This window comes from Molossus molossus, unplaced genomic scaffold (genome assembly GCF_014108415.1).
Source record: "Molossus molossus isolate mMolMol1 unplaced genomic scaffold, mMolMol1.p scaffold_m16_p_12, whole genome shotgun sequence".
NCBI classification, from domain to species: Eukaryota; Metazoa; Chordata; class Mammalia; order Chiroptera; family Molossidae; genus Molossus; species Molossus molossus.
In genome coordinates this window covers 21324453-21341937 of record NW_023425347.1, presented here as the reverse complement: position 1 = coordinate 21341937, position 17485 = coordinate 21324453, and the positions used below count along the sequence as shown (strand labels likewise).

General features: G+C 42.3%; 1 protein-coding gene across 2 annotated transcripts in view; it reads right to left on the bottom strand.

Annotated features, from left to right (window-relative positions):
• The window catches only part of MBOAT1 (membrane bound O-acyltransferase domain containing 1), a 115213-nt gene that overhangs the window by 6009 nt on the left and 91719 nt on the right, over positions 1–17485 (bottom strand). For both annotated transcript variants that reach the window (XM_036256054.1, XM_036256055.1), the window contains 3 exons: positions 15342–15406; positions 13097–13229; positions 10627–10778 (listed from right to left, as the gene is read on the bottom strand). In XM_036256054.1, coding sequence (XP_036111947.1) covers positions 10627–10778; positions 13097–13229; positions 15342–15406 — 350 coding nt within the window. The remainder of the gene's footprint in view (positions 1–10626; positions 10779–13096; positions 13230–15341; positions 15407–17485) is intronic.

The window sequence follows — 17485 nt, the reverse complement described above, 5'->3', positions numbered from 1 at the left end:
ATTTCGTCAAGTTTGTCCAATTTGTTAGCATAAACTTGTTTGTTGTATTTCCTTATAATCTTTTGTATTTCTATGGTTTTGGTTGTCACTTTTCCTCATTTATTTCTTAAGGCCCTCTCTCCTTTTTTCTTAATGAGTCTGGCTAAAGATTCCACAATTTTATTCTTTTCAAAGGACCAGCTCTTAGTGCAATTACCTTTTTTTAAAAATATTTAGACTATTTTATTTTCACTCAATCTTTATTATTTCCTTTCTATGTACGTTGAGCTTTGTTCTTCTTTTCCTAGTTCCTTAGGTGTAATATTAGATTGTTTATTTCATATTTTCTTGTTTCTTGAGGAAGACCTGTATTGCTATACATTTCCCTCTTAGAACTGCTTTGGCTATGCCCCATAGCTTTGGGGTCATTGTGTTTTCATTTCCATCTTCTTAAATTTAGTGAATCTTGTTTTGTGCCAAACATGTAGTCTATCCTGGAAAATGTTCCATGTGTACTTAAAAGAATGTATATTCTTCTGCTTTTGGGTAAGCTGTCCTAAAAATATCAATTGAGTCCATCTGGTCTAATGTGTCCTTTATGACCACTGTTTCCTTGTTGATATTCTGTGTGGTTGATCTATTAATACAGTGATGTCAATGGGATGTCAACATCCTCTACTATTACTGTATTACTACTGGCCTCTCTATGTCCATCAATAATTGCTTTATAATTTAGGTGCTCCTACATTGGGTGCATAGATGTTTACAAGAGTTATATCCTCTTGTTGGATTGTTCCCTTTATCATTATGAAAGACTCTCCTTTGTTCTTTGTTACAGCCCTTAATTTGAGATCTATTTTGTCTGATACACATATTACTACCTTAGCTCTTCTTTTGTTTCCTTTTGCATGTAATCTTTTTCTATTCCCTTACTTTCAGTCTGTGTGTCTCTTTTGATCTGAAGTGGATCTCTTATAGCCACCAATGTACAGGTCTTGTTTTTTAATCCATTCAGCCACCTTATGTATTTTTATTGTAGCATTTAGTCCATTTACGTTTAAAGTAATTATTGATAGGTATTAGTTATTGCAACTTTGTTTTCTGATTGTTTTCACAGTTTTCCCCTGTACTTTTCATATCTCTTGTTCTCTTCTCTTGTGTTGATGACTTTCTAGTTGTGTTTGGAGTCACTTCTCTAATTTTTTTTTATATCTCTTATACATTTTTTGTTTATGGTTACTACATGCTTCCTATAAACCAGTCAATTTTAAGTTGATCGTCATTTATGTTCAAACACAATCTAAATTCATTACAGTTTTTACTTACCCTATCTTCATTTATGTTTATGTAATTTTTACTTCTTTTGTGTGTGTGTGGTAGTGTGTATCCTTTAATTTATTATTGTAATTACAAAGATCTTCCTATTTTTGCCTATTAACCTTGCTAATAGCTTTATAGGTGGTTGATCCATTGCTTTACTGGTTGCCTTTGTCAGTGAGAAATTTTTTCTGTATTTTCTTATTCATATTTGTCTTTTCTTTTCTACTTAAAAAAAGTCCCTTAAACATTTCTTATAATACTGATTTATCAGTAATGAACTTCTTTAGCTTTTTCTTGTCTGGGAAACTCTCTCTCTCCAATTCTAGATAGCCTTCCTGGATAGTCATTTTGGTTGTAGGTCTTAGTTTTTCATCACTTTGAACATTTGGTGCCATTTCCTTCTGACCTGAAATGTTCCTGTTGAGAAATCAGCTGGTAGTCTATTGGGAGTTCCTTTGTACATAATTTACTGTTTTTCTCTTGCTACATTTAAGATTCTTTCTTTGTATTTAACATTTGGCATCTTAATTATGATGCGTCTTGGTGTGGACCTCTATGGGTTCATCTTGTTTGGAATTCTCTGTATTTTCTGAACTTGTATGTCTATTTCCTTCACCAGGTTAGGGAATTTTCAGTCATTATTTCTTGAAACAAGTTTTTAATCCCTTGCTCTCTTCTCCTTCTGGCATGCCTATGATGTTACTGTTGTCATGATTGATGTCATCCCAGTGGTCTCTGAAACTATCCTCATTTTTTAATTCTTTTTTCTTTTTGTTGTTCTGATTGGGTATTTTCTACTACCTTGGCTTCCAGGTTGCTGCTTTGACCCTCTGCTTCAACTAGTCTGCTACTGACCCTCTCTAATGTCTTCTTCATTTCCAACTGGGTCTTTTTATCTTGTTTTCTATCTCTTTGTTGAAGTTCTGACTGAGTTCACCTATTCATTCCCTAAGTTCATTAAGCAACCTTACAACCACTGTTTTGAACTCTGTATCTTGTAGCTTGCTTGCCTCAATTTTATTTAGTTCTTTTTCTAGAATTTTGTCCTGTCCTTTCATCAGGGGCAAGGTTCTTCATCTTCTCATTTTAGCCGACTCCCTGCGTTTGTTTATATGTGTTAGGTAGATAGACTACATCACCTGGTCTTGGCAGAGTGGCCTTATGTAGTAGGTATCCCCCGTGTTCAGTGGTACAGTCTTCATTGTCACATGATCCAAGTGCTCCAGGGCACATCCCTTGTGTGTGCTCTTTTGTTGTTGTTGAGTTTTGATTGCTGTGGTGCACCAGTGGGTGGAAACAACCCTTGGGCTGACTGGCTATAAGGACTGACCATGAATACAGCAGACAAGTTGTTATGTGGAGACTGACCCAACAGAGCGGGAGTTGCTTTAGTGGGGCTTTGGTGCTAATTGAATCTGACCTTTGCATGTGTCATTTGTGGTGCTCCCATGTGGTGAGGCTGGCCACCAGGTGTGTTGGTTCTGAAGCCTCTTAGAAGGGGCTCCGGTACAGGCCAAGGTCAGCCACTGTTTATGCCCAGTTTGGGGCCACGTCATGGGAGCTGCAAGTGATCTGAAGTTGGTTGTTGCTTGTGCTGGGTTGGAGGCACTTGGGAGAGGCTATGCTTTGAACCAAGATCAACTTCCACTAGTGCTGGGCTTGACCATTTGGTGGACACCATTATGTGAGCTAATGCTAGCTGCCTCTTGTGCCAGGCTAGTGGCTGCTTAGTCAAAGCTACATTCCAAGTCAACACTGGCCACAGATTACGCCAGGCTTGAGACCATCTGATGAGAGTTACGATGGAAACTGAGACTGGTCACCACTTGTCCAGACTTGAGGCTACTTACTAAGATGTACAAGGCACACCAAGGCCAGCCCCTGCTTCTTTGGGGTTTGTGGACCTTTGAAAAATTTTTGGAGAGTCCACATCAGGAACTGAGGCAGTTCACGCCTGTAGAAAAGCTGCTAGAAGAGGCTCCGGCTAGACACACAAGTTGGGTGAGACAGGGTCTCAGGGAATTACCAGGGCAGGACAGACAGTGTGAGCCAGATTAATAAAGAGCCCAGATTTGGAGCCTGCACCTGGCCTGCTAGGTGGTGAAAGGGGAGCTCTGTAAATCAACAGTGGTGCCTTCCAGCACAGTCATACCTGGAGAGAGCAACCCCTCCAGCCCCTCTCCTGTATGTCCCTGGTGTTTTTCAAGTTGCTGCCCCTGCACTGGAGCCAAGAGCAATTGAATATATGAGTGAGTCTGTGCATGGGACTCCAGAAGCCCACCATCTCACTCCGACGTAATCCCCACTGGTTTTCATAGTCAGGTGTTATGTGGACTTCTCTTCCTGGTACTGTTGTGAGGACAGCAGGGGGGACTTACATAGCTGAGATATCCCTCCTGATTCTTAACTGCCATACCATGGGTATGGGATCTGCTCAATCCATGTCTCTTCTCCTCCTACCAGTCTCCTTGTGGCTTTTTACTTAGTCATAAGACTGGTTCAGCTGGTCTTCGGGTGGTTCTCAATGATTGTTCTATACTTTACTTGCAATTTTGATGTGGTCACGGGAGGCAGTGAACACAACGTTTACCTACTCTGCCGTCTTAACTAGAAGTCTTCAGAGGAGTAACAGTAATTTAAACAGCAGACAGGTGAATACCCACACGAAGTAACCATCTAACGTACTGTCTAAACCAGGACATTATTGAGAGTGCAAAAGAGCTCTACCAATTAACATGCTAGCCCAACAAGTGTAAACTGGATTCTCTCAGGCACACCCCAGCCAGAGGTAACTCCACTTTCAAAGTCTGTTCACCTAAAATATACTTTGTTCTTGCATTTTGCCTTAATTGCTCATATGTGGCCAAATGTACACTGGAGCAATTACGTTGGAATAAAGCTAAATATTTCTATAATAAAGAGAAAAACATTTCAGTCCCTGAGTGAGGTTTAGTAACTTATTCTGACATTCTATATTTCTCTAAAATTTTAAAGAGTACTTGATCTTTTTATTGTGAAAAAGCTCAACTAACATCTATTGGGCATGCTAAGAACTGAACTAAGTACTTCAGAGACATAGATGAATAAGGCATTGTTCCTACACTCAAGGAGTTTGCAATCAACAAAAATTTCGGCACAAATTCTAACATTCTTCTGAATTTGAAAAACTCTTTAGTTGTATGAGGGTTTGCTTTACAAAACTGTTTTGTATAAAGGTTCTGCTATGCACTGAATGTTTGTGCCCCCCCCCCCCCCCCAAATTCATTGTGGAGTCCTAACTCCCCATGTGATGGTATTTAGAGGAGTTTAGAGGAGTGGCGTTTGGGAGGTAATTTGGTTTAAATGAGGCCATTAGAATAGGGACCCCATGACAGGCTTAGTGCCCTTATACAAAGAGAAAGAAACCAGGGTACTCTCTCTGTCCTTCTCATCCCCCTCCTTCCTCCACTTTTTTCTTCCTCTTCCTTCTCTTTCACAGTCTATCTTGGTCTTTGTCTTCCTCACTCTCTTCTACTCTCCTTCTCCGCCTGTCTCCACACCCTCTCCCTGTCTCTCATCCTCCCTCTCCCATGTGAGGACACAGTGAGAAGATAGACTTCTGCAAGCCAGGAAGAGAGCTCCCATCAACCATGACAAATAAACGTGTGTTGTTTAGGTCATTCAGTCTATAGTTAGTCACAGCCCAGCTGACTACGACAGGGTCTTTCATAACACCGTAGTCCTCCTCTCCTTAGCGGCAGCTTCAGTTACACACGAGCGAGAGTGGTTCAAAAATATCAAATGGAAAATCATAAATCATTTAAGTTTTAAACCACATTGCTCTGGGCACTGTGATGAACTCTTGTACCATCCCACTCCATCCTCCATGGAATGTACTGCATCCCTTTGTCCCGAGTCTCCACACTCCCACCTGGTAACAGCCCTCTGTTATCAGATTGACTGCCACGGTATCTCAGTGCTGTGTTCAAGGTACTATTATTCTATTTACTAATGGCCCCAAAGCACAAGAGGAGTGATTCTGGTCATTCAGATCTGCCAAAGAGAAGCTATAAAGGGCTTCCTTTAAGTGAAAATATATGTATGGATAGGGAAAAACATGGTCTATACAGTTTGATGCTAGCTGCAGTTTCAGGCATCTACATGGGGTCTTGGAACATATCCCTTGTAGATAAAGAGGGACTACTATACATGCAAGTGCACTCTTGGGGCTCATTTACAAGTTAAAGAAAAAAATTAGACTGGGAAATTTAAACCTGATATTTGAAGTCGCTATAGAATGAAAACTTACTAGACATAAAAATGAAACACATCTGAAATTTAACATTGAGCAGTGGAGGACATACCGAGAAATGAAAATCCATACAACTGGGGTTCATTGCCAGTTACTGAAATTAGCCCCTGGGGAGGAAAAGACCTGGAATGCAGCCAGACCCACTTCCACTGAAAGTCCACGCCATTTTAATTTTTTACCAGACTCAGTGATTCTCTTAAGAGTTTCCGAAACCACTTTTTTTTTTTAGGTATAGCACATGTAATTTTATTTTTTTATATTTTTAAATCTTTATTGTTGAATGTATTACACATGTTCCTCATTTTTCCCCATTGACCCCCTCCTCCCCACTCCTGCCCCCTCCCGCTTTTTCCCACACTATTGTCTGTGTTCATTGGTTATGCATATAAGTTCTTTGGTTTATTTTTCTTCCCACCCCCCAACCCCTTTCCCTTTGAGGTTTGTCAGTCTAGCAATGAATTTGTACTTCTTAATCCCCTCACCTTTTTCACCCATTCCCCCAACCCCCTTCTCATCTGGCAACCAACAGAATGTTCTCTGTATCAATGAGAATGTTTCTGTTCTGCCTGTTCATTTTGGTTGTAGATTTCATTGCCGATAGATATGTATTCATTGCCATTTTGTTCATATATTTTATCTTTTTCTTCAAAAAGACCCTTCAACATTCCATATAATAATGGTTTGGTGGTGATGAACTCCTTTAACTTTTTCTTGTCTGGGAAACTCTTTATATGGCCATCAATTCTAAATGACAGCTTTGCAGGATAGAGTAATCTTGGTTGTAGGTTCTTGCTTTTCATCACTCTGAATATTTCTTGCCACTCCCTTCTGGCCTGCAAAGTTTCTTTTGAGAAATCAGCTGACAGCCTTATGGGAAGTCTTTTGTAGGTAACTGCCTTTCTCGTGCTGCTTTTAAAATTCTGTCTTGAACACGTTTTGCATTTTGATGATGATGTGTCTTGGTGTGGGCCTCTTGGGGTTCATCTTGTTTGGAACTCTCTGTGCTTCCTGGACTTGTATGTCTGTTTCCTTCACCAAGTTAGGAAAGTTTTCTGCCATTATTGTTTCAAACAGGTTTTCGATTTCTTGTTCTCACTCTTCTCCTTCTGGCACCCCCAAGATGCGAATGTTGGCACACTTGAAGTTGTCCCAGAGGCTCCTTACACTATCCTCATTTTTGTGGATTTTTTTTTCTTTTGCTGTTCTGATTGGGTGTTTTTTGCTTCCTTATATTCCAAATTGATGGTTTGCTTCTTGGATTTACGTACTCTACTATTGAATCCGTGTAAATTATTCTTTATTTCAGTTAATGCCTCCTTCATTTCTGACTGGTCCTTTTTTATGCTCTTGTGGCCCTCACTAAGATCACTGAGCTTCCTTATAAGCAGTATTTTGAAGTCAGCATCTGTTAGGTTGCTTATCTCCATTTCGCTTAGTTCTTTTCTTGGGGTTTTGTTTTGTTCTTTCATTTGGGACCTGTTTCTTTGTCTCCTCATTTTGGCTGCCTCCCTGTGTTTGTTTCTGTGTATTACTTAAGGAGCAGTATGGGGCTAGCTGAGACCAGATGCTGCTTGTTTGAAAGAATTTAGGAAAACCTGAAGCAGGATCCAAGACAGGCCAATCCTTTGATTAAGCAAGTGGCAACAGCTTGGGTGGGCCTGAAAGTTGGATGGGGCAGGGCGGGGCCTCAGGGAGTCACCAGGGCTGGGCAACCAGTGTGAGCCAGGTTGCTGGAGTCCCAGATATGGCGACTGTCTGCTGCCCCAGGGAAGGGCTCACCAAAGGAACTAAGGCCTCTGACAGCATATTTGTCCCGGAGAAAGCCCCTCTGCAGCCCTAGCTCCAGTGCCAAACAGCTCAGTTCTTCCTTGTATATCTCTGGCGCCCCAGGAGCTGCCTGGAACTCCAGCCGCCTCAGCCTCCCTGTGCCTCAGTTCCTGCTGGTTTTTCCAGCCAGAAGTTATGGGGACTTCTCTTCCTGGCACTGGAACCCTGAGCAGGGCGCCTGGTGTGGGACGGGGACCCCCTCAGTCCTCAGGGAGGACCTTCCCAGCCGAGGTGTCCTCCTGATTTTTATCCGCCACACGTGGGTGTGAGACCAGCCCCTCCCCTCCACCCCTCCTACCAGTCTGGATGTGGCTGCTGCTTTAATTCCGTAGTTGTAGGACTTCCATTCAGCTTGATTTCAGGCGGTTCTGAATGATGGTTGTTCTGTAGTTTAGATGTAACTTTGATGTGGTTGTGGGAGGACGTGATACCACATTTATCTACCTGCCATCTTGACCGGAAGTCTCTGAAAACACTTTTTTGAGACACGATCTATAATAGCTGTTGGCCATAAGTGGCCGCATGAATTACAACCAGATAAAGTGGACGTTGCCGTTCCTCGGTCACACTAGCCAGGCTTCAGATGCTCAGTGGTCACGTGTGCTGAATGTATTGGACGGCATTTCTGCCGCTGCAGAAACTTCTATTAAACAGCTGATCTAGACAAGGAACTTAAATTATATATACAGGTATACCTCGGAGACATTGCAGGGTCAGTTTGCACCACTTTAATACAGTGAATATTTCAATAAAGTGAGTCATAATTTTTTTATGTCCCATGTGTTTAAGTTATATTTACACTATACTGTAGTTTATTAAGTATGTACCTTAATTTAAATATATTTTATTGCTAAACAATATTAACCATCATCTGAACCTTTTGCGAGTCTAAATCTGAATCTCTTTGCTGGTGGAGGGTCTTACCTTCAATTTATAAAATATTCACTATGAGAAGCACAATAAAGTGAGGTTTGCCTGTGTAAGTGACTATGATAACAAGATAATACCTTAGGTTGAATTATTCAAAATTAACAGAAATGTCAATTTTACCCTAACAAAGAGTTTTTGTCTTAATATTCTGCTTTGGTTTTAGAAAGAAATGAAAATCTGCATAAGAGTTATCTGGATTGACAACTATTTGAGTCTTACCCTAGAGCCCTGCCTAAGTGTGGGAATTCGCAAACTATTTTGGGTTAAAGCATTTCATCCCAAATAAATGACTGTTTGGGGATCACACTAAGTGGTAATTTTCTCCTAAAGAAATTTTTAGTAACTGTACTTTTGATCTTGCTGTTAAAGAAACTTAGGTCTAGCACTTACTTGCTGTGTGAGTTTTGTTAAATTACTCACCCTCTCTGAGCCCCCACTCTCTACCTTTGATTCTGTTCTGCACACCCTTGGGTTTCTCGAGTCTTCAGTGCACAGAGCTTCCTCCTGTCACAAGGGGCTTTTCTCTGCTGTTCCCGCCGTCTAGAGCACAGCCCACAGCGCTCCACTCCTACTGTGCCGCTTTCGGTATTTAGCTCAAATGCCACTTCCTCCTAAAAGCTGCCCTTGATGCCCAGGCTGAGTCAGGTTTCTGTTACACGCTTTCTTAAATCTTTGTACCATTTGCTCAGAGTACAATCCCAGAGTAGATTTATAAATCTGTCAATTACTGCCTGTCTCTTACAACAAGCTGTCCCCTCTATGGGAGCAGGAAGGATTTCTATATTTTGCTCACCACTTTATCCCCAGGTTCTAAAACAGTGCCCAGCACGCTGGAGGTATTAAATGGTATTGAGTTAAATATAGGCATTTCTGCTATAACATGATACTATATCCCTAAAAAATCTCACATTCAGCAATATCCTGTGCTTATGGGGGGAAACAATATGAGAAGCAGACCACTCAAAACCTGTGAGACTTTGGAACCAGAACAATTAGCACCTAAGCCAACATGTTGGACAGCCCAGGCAGAGTGCCCAGTGGAGCTGAAGGCTGCCTGTGTGTGTGTCGGGGGTGGGGGGATATGGAGCTGTGAGCAAGTGGGCTGTCCTGGGGTGGTGAAACAAGCTGAGAGCCAGGATGGGGTGGGGTGCGCCTCTTGGAGCAGGAGCCCAGTGAAGGGGTGCTCAATGTTCTTAAATAAAGCTGAGTGCCTCCTACCTCTGTAGCAGCTGAAATGAGGGCTTTTGCCGTTGCTGTTGTTAGAAATTATAATTCTTTCCCTGCTGTACTGGCATCTCTTATGTAGAAATATTTGTGTATTAGTAAAAACCAATTCAACTTCCATGTGATACTGGCCTAACTCCTACAACCCAATGAGTGTTTAGAAGCAGACTGTACTGAGGGAGCGTTGCACAGTTCCCTCTACCTTCTTTCCTATAACCTGAGAAAAATCCTCCCGTGACACCTGTATTGAGTAGTAAGAGTGTCTTGGATCATTCCTGACCAGTGAATCAACTACAGGAAATCCCCAGCTTACAAACAAGGCGTGTTTGCAGTGCTTATTTCTACGTCACTTTTCTGCCCATAGCGACGCTCCAAAGTTAATCTACAAAAGCCTGTGCAAACCATCACATAGCACAAGTTAGCGTCTACTGAAGATGGTCTAGACTCCAGGCACGGGGAGGGGACCTTGCCACATCTGCCTCATTCAGTCCTAACAAAGGTGCTTTGAGGCAGACTCTATTCTCAGCCTCACTTTACCATTGAGAAAAAGAAGGTGAAAGAGGTTAGTTCCTTGCCAGAGGCCACACAATGAATAAAGGGCCCGGTCCCATTCCCTCAGAGCCACCTTGTCCCCTCCTTACGCAGCCAGCACAGAAATCCCCACAGAGCGCCCTCTGGAGGACACAGCCACTCCCAGCAGAGCGCAGTGCCCCAGCACCTGCCCACTTCAGTCCTGCTCTCAGAATGGCCCCCAGTCTCCAACATAACCGAACCCCAGGAAACAGAGGCTATGGCAAGCCAATTCACCCTCTGAGTCTGTAACTCAGATCCACCCCTTCAAAATTCTCTCCCCTCAGCATCCCTTCGATAGGTCACAGAGGGCGCCCCATCAGCTTTGGTGCTGTGTGCTGGTATTTCATCTTTCTATGGCCATTTCTACATGGAAGCCATATGTAGAAATTGTTTGTACTGCCTGAGGTTCAGTTTACAACTCCCAGGTCAAACAGAGGACCAGACAGCTTTACCAGACAGCAGCTGAGCACAAGGGAACTCACTTGTACAAACTGACAGCTGGCTCCACCGCCAACAGGAGGAAGGGCGCCACGGTGTAGGAGACGGCCAGCTGAGTGACAGCCCACGTGACTGCGTCGTACACGGCCTTGAGGGCTTTTGAAGACAGGAAATAGTGTCTACAGTTGTTCCTCACCTGCAAGCCAAGGAAGGCAAAGGGGAGGGTAAGAAATAAAACAACTTGACTCTGCGTAAGCAGGTAAACCTTAGGAGCATAAGGATCAGAAACACCAACCATCTGAGTTCCACTTCCAGCTAAAAATACCATTGCGGTTTTTCTTATTGAGGAAAAAAACACATGTGCACTGTAGAAAATTATTTAAAGAACTAAGCAAAAACAATTTTCTTCCTTTTTAACATCTCCCAGAGAAAAGCACTATTTAAAAATCTGGCCCACATCCTTCCAAGCCTTCTTCTATTCATAGGTACCCACTTTGTATTTCAGAGCATCAGTAGAGTCTTTAGTCTGCTTTTTCATTTAGTTAATATGTCATGGGTTTTGTTTGTTTTTTTCCCACATCAGTCCCCAATACAATTTTAAGTTAATGATGGGAAAGTTAGCTTGCAACCCCCCTCCCCCTACTATAGTAAACAATTCTGTAATGCTTCCCTGGAAGAGAAGTCACTGCACTGTTTCCTGATTATTTCCTTTGACTGACAGTAATATCACCATCAATTATAAGAGCAGTTACATCTACTGAGGGCTTACTGCATGCCAAGCCTGTGCTGGTGCTCACCTGTATCATGTCAGTTCTCCCAGCAAACCAATCATGTGGGCACCAGTTTGCCCATTTGACAGACAAGGAAACAGAAATTCTTTAAAATGGAAAATGCTAGGTCAAAGGATATACTCGTGTGTAGGTCTTTTGACACATGTGAGTGGATTTGCCTCCAGAAAGACACCTGATTTCCAGTTGCCAGAAGTAAAGGCAGAGCTGAGGCTGGTGTATGGGTAAGTCGGCCTCAGAGCCCGGAAGGCTTCCCAGGGCAGCCTGGCGAGCTGCCTCCTCTCCTCCCAGTTTCTCAGGACAGAAGCCAGAGGTCTGTCCACAACGAGGGCAGCATGGGCGGTATGGGCAAGCATGTAGGAGATTGTATTAGGTAACTTCCCAGGTCTAAGACACTTCATGACTGCTTGATTTCATTGTCCGCCCAGAAAAAAATGGGAATACTGTTCTATAAACTCTCTCCTCTCCATCCCCTACTTTACTAACTTGTGGGAAATGTTTCCGGGCCACCTAAAAGAAAGGTTTTACATAAATCAATTTAAGAAATAATACCCTGAATATATTAACACACAAAACTCTAGCCTTTGTTTTGTAGTTTGTCCTGGCCTGTTTTTCAGTTTTCTTTTATAATCCAAGTAGGTGTATAAATTGGAGAAAAGAAAATGTCTTCCATGTTTCCTATTCACAAATATGTACAATCTATATTTTATTTTTAAAGTGTGCTAATCATCATGAAGAGTAATCAATTACTCATCTTGTTTACACATATATCCCAACAAACCTTCATCTAATGAAATTAAAAGTCCCATGGGTGGGGGGGAGACTCGTCTTGCTCACTATGGTAGCCCAGCACCTAGAACACTGACCACACATGGCAGGGCTCCTGAAACATTCACAGAGCAGACACATTAAAGACTAAGTGAACAGCTCTCTGGGACTCCAAGATACAATCAACAAATGTCCTTGAAAGCTCTTGGCACATGGATAAGAAAGACCACAATCATCATTACAGATGGAAATAAAATCAAATACAAATCTCTGTCGTTGACAATTAGAGCACATTAAACTGTAGTTACTTGTATTCATTTCATTCTTTGAAGGAAGGCATATTTTTTTTATTCCTTTATTATCCTGCTCTATAGCCAGCAAATAGTAGGAACCATCTAAGACAAACTACTCAAACAACCTAGAGAGCCAAATTTCTAAAATTCAGAGGATTTTACACAAACTAGTTCCACTGGACCAGACGTGAGGGGTCAAAGCAATCTCTAACAACACGGTTCCTGCAGCTGCAATTTTCCTGAATTGCTTCTAGGCTCAGCATCATGAAATGAGAAATGAATAATAAGTAAATGAAGTCTTCCGAAGCCTTCATCAATGAATAATCACTGTCAGCTTTGATTAGTAGATTGCATATATATTCACAGCCTTTAATGATTAAACATGTTGTCTCTTAAGTTACTAAACATTGTTCCTCAGATCCCTTGTTTTGCAAACACCCTCTGTAACTAACATGAAAGTAAAATGGTCAGCCATTTAATGACCACAAGTTCCTGGACACTAAAGTATTTCTCTAATGGGAAGACTTTTGTTGTTTGATTTTTTTTTTTTCCCCAAAACATCACTCCCACCCCCTCATCCCTGGACTCCTAATAGGACTCAATGACAATAAACATAGAGGCATCAGACTGCTAAGGAAAAGACCCCACAACCAAAGCAAGCTTACCGTTCTGGCTGCTACGGTGACGAGGATTCCAGTTAAGAAGGTGAAATAGTACCCAGGGTAGACACCATGCCACAGGGCAGACAGGATGAAGGTGAGCACTGTGGGGTACCAGGGCACCCGCTCGTAGCACACTCTGCAGAGAGGCAGGCACAGTGAGCCACAGGGCAAACATACCAGCAGCTTCCAGCTACACTGGCATCTTTTTGAATCAGACTCTCAGAAACCACGCGCTCCGCTCCTGATGGCCTGGCCCAGCTCAGGGACTCGAAATGCAATCCAAGCAGCCTGACCTCGCGTTTTCTTCAACACTACCAAATAGGCAGCTCACATTCCATATTTTGGGGAGCAGTATGAACTTTTACTCTCCAAAGAACTAATGATCTGGACCCCATCACCCTATATCTAATAAAAATCCAAGTGGTCAGGATCTACCCAGCCCTTGTCAATGGCCTAATCCACCAGGAATAATTATGGATAAATAAGTGTCACTTTGCCCGGCAAGTGTGGCTCAGTGGTTGAGCTTCAACCCATGCACCAAGAGGTCACCAGCTCGATTCCCAGTCAGGGCACATGCCCAGGCAGTGGGCCCCCTCCCCAGTGGGAGGCATGCAGGAGTTGGCCAATTGATGTTCTCTCTCATCAATGTTTCCATCTCTCCCTTCCTCTCTCTCTAAAATTAATTTTAAAAAAAACTTTTTAAATAAATAAGTGCCACTGGCACAACATTTTGGAATCAGGATAAGGGTGTCTGGAAGTGGATATCCTCCTTTAGTCAAAATTAATCAACCTCTCCCACCTAGCCCCTGTGCACCCAACTCCCTCTGCGACCCTTGTTGTCTCTTTGGCAATGACTCCAGCCCCAAACCACCCTGTCCGCTTTAAGACCTTTCAGTTGTCACTGTGTGCATGGATTTCAGTCCATGAATTTGCCTTCACGTGGGATATTGTATGGGTGGGGCAAACAGCCCATGAGGTCTTTGATGTCTTTGTTGATTATTAAGACAAAGTGACAGGACTCACTCCCAAGTGCAGTCTACAAATTGCCAGTAGCACCGATGGGAAGCCACAGTGCAGTTTACTAACTGAGAGGACCCAAGCAGAAAGGAAAACAAACTCAGCACCACCCCCTGCATGGTATGGGTTCTCAGAAATAACTGATTTAAACCCAAACTAAGGATTATGGCTCCCTCTACATAGAAAGGGAATGCATTTGGGGAGAAAAACACAGGACTGGGACCCCATTTGTAATGTTTCGTTTTAAAATGAGGACTAGTTTGCATATGTACTTGCTTCTTATCCTCTGTATCTTTTTTTTTTTAAATGAAATATTTTGTTTTCTATTTTTTTATGTGCACACAGGTATGTTCAATCATCTTAGAACAAACTTCTAATGGAAACTGTAAAACTCTTGGTACATTGGGATTACTCAATAGACAGAAATAGAGGCTAAAATTATTTGCAAAATTAATAGCATTACTATTAAGGAATATTTTCAGACAACACTGTATGAGCTTACTTTGGGGGAAGTACTATAAAGTGTACCCAGTCTTCACCTAAGAAAAATGCTACTTACCAAAAAGAGGACCTACAGCTTAGTACTGTAATACTCTCCCTGCACTTGTACGATAGGAATGTTCACTTAGCTCGAGTTTCAGGGATAGCATATTATTCCAGAATAGCAATGTTTCCAACTTTGGAGTGTGTAGGGAAACAAATACCAATAAAAAAGTTTAAAAGCACAAACATCTGGAGTATCATAAAGCTTTTACTGCTAAGGATAAAAAAAGATACTGACAAGCACCCTCTTTGATGTTTGACCAACAGGCGCTCTCTAGGTTAGATGTAGTGCAGCACAGAGTTAAGAGCCTGGCTCTGCAGGTGGTCTGTTTGGGCTCTTATCTATTATTACTCATGAGCTGTGTGGCTGTGGGCAAGTTACATAACCTCTCTGTGTCTCACTTTGCTCATCTGCAAAATGAGGATAATAACTACCAACATCTCATAGGATTGATATGAGGATTAAATGAATGGCAGGATTAAGTGTTTGACGCATTAAAATAAATATGCTATATTGAGACCTCAAATCACTACGGTTCTACTTTTTCACTTGCAGGGCATAGATGTTCATACAAAACAACGGTGTCAGATGACATTACTACTGGCAGATTGTAGCTGTTCATCTAACAACTCCCTTCTAAACGTATCCCAGTGCCATGAGTAATGAGGTCATTTTTGTTTTTCTTACCGCTTTAGCCAAGTAGCTGTCTGAATATTCCAGTTTCCTAGGTACATTTTGAAACTTGTAGCAGTCTAAAAAGAAGAAAATAGCACCTATCATTAGCTTAAAAAATACCCCAAGTAATGGAAAGTCCTCCCCAGAATTTCCCCGGTGGCAGATTAGATGCGCTGTTTCAATAGTGACTGCTCGGTCAAGGGCATATCAGCTGTTCCACTGAATGCAGGAAAATTTGGATGTTTATAAGATTGGCTCAAACTTGGCTTGCAAAGTCTCAATTTATTTTCAAATGATAGGAAAACTGAAGGAATGTCTTGTGGGTTTTCCATCCTCTCTGATTTAAAAAAAAAAAATTTTTTTTAAGTCATCTGAATTTTAAAACAAAATACCCTAAAAGGAGAGTTGCTGGAGGAAAAGTTTAATCATGTGAATTGAGTGCCTTTATGGAGACAGTTTCAATTTAGTTGACATCTTTGCACTGTGTTGCCATCTGTAAACTAGGTCAGTCTTATGAAGTTGTTCTACAAACAGATGCACAAGTTCAAATTCTCCTGTTCTATCTAGAACAGTAAGATTTATGCAGGAAGGCGTCACAGTGTAGAAAAGAAATATCACCCAACTGGCAATAACCCAAGTAAATCAACCACTGAGGAAGGGACATTCCAAAACAAGCCATCAGCAAGGTTTCCTCATTCAAAACAAAGTCTTACTGAAGGCTGGTGGTGGAAAGCATGGCACAAACATTCAAGAACCAGAATACCCAGTGAAGGTGGAAAGTACTAGGCCACGTCTTTCTGTTTCAACCACAAGAAAATCTTAGATATGTCACACACTGGCCTAATGTAGATAGATACAAAAAGATTTTGTATTATGAGTTTTTACTTCAAAATCCTAAGGACTTCTACGTATCCATATCTTCTATGGCTAATAAAATGCTCTACACACAGCTTTAAGAAACCTTAACTAAATCGGACTTCCTTGGTTTTCTTTAGCTCCTTACTCTATATCAACGTGATTGAAAATGCCAACTTTCTCCTTCTGGTTTTCCTTTATGACAAATACATGATTGAGTACATCAGCCCTTCACCCTAAACACATGCCCCCAGTGAAATGACTCTGTCATTTGGTGGGCAGCCAGAGGTCGGGGGGACCCTGGAAAGGACATTCACCCACAGCAGCCGGCAGTGCTCCAAAGAGTTTTGGGGGAGGAGAATTTTGGCAGAAGGGAGGAAAGACACAACACCTTGTACTCTGACATCATCTGCGTAGGTAGAAGAAGCATGTAGATTGTCTACACTGTTTTTCCAAACTTGAGAAAGGTTCTGATGGCTGGAGCTTGCCCATTTAAGATGAAGAGAAGCCCCAGGCATCAAGGTGAAGGGTATCCCCACCATGACTTCTTATGGCCTAGGGCCCCCCTAACGTGGGCAGCAGGTGGTCCATCTCCACATCCCTGGTTCCTTGCTCTCTATGTACATCCTCTTCTGCCCGGAATCTCCAGTCCAGGGTGAGTGGGAAACTCCAAACACAAACGGGAGTCCACCGGCTGGACACCAACACTGCTGTGTGCTGAGAACCAGGCCTTGCTCCCACCCGGCTGCAAGGGGGGAGGGGCTGAGACTCGGTTTTGCCCTCAGCTCTGATGCTGACAACACCAAGGAGACCTCCGGTAACAGTGGAAACAGACCGAGAACTGGGGTCTGAGAACAAAGCCAGAGAAATAGAAAAACCACAGTTTCCAGTGGCCTGAAAGCGGTGTGTCATAGCAATTCTTCTGCAATGCAAATGGACTGTCAGTGTTCCCAAAGGAACCACAGAGAGCATGTGCAATTCTGAAATCTAAATACAGAAGCTTCCGGTCCGTGCTGGTGACTGAAGAAAGGAGACTGCGAACTAGAGAAAATGGTTGCTGTACTTTCCAGTTGAAAGAACAGGCATGAAAACAACAAGAAAGATTTTCCCAGCTCTTTTTCAGGTGGTTTTGTGTCATTTTTCCTTGAACCATTAAAACGATCAAGAAAGTATCTTTTAAAAAGAAAAATAAGCCCAGCCTGTGTGGCTCAGTTTTCTGAGCGTTGTCCCATGGACTGAGAGGTCCCAGTTCGGTTCCAGTCAGGGCACGTGCCCAGGTTGCGGGCTCCATCCCCAGTAGG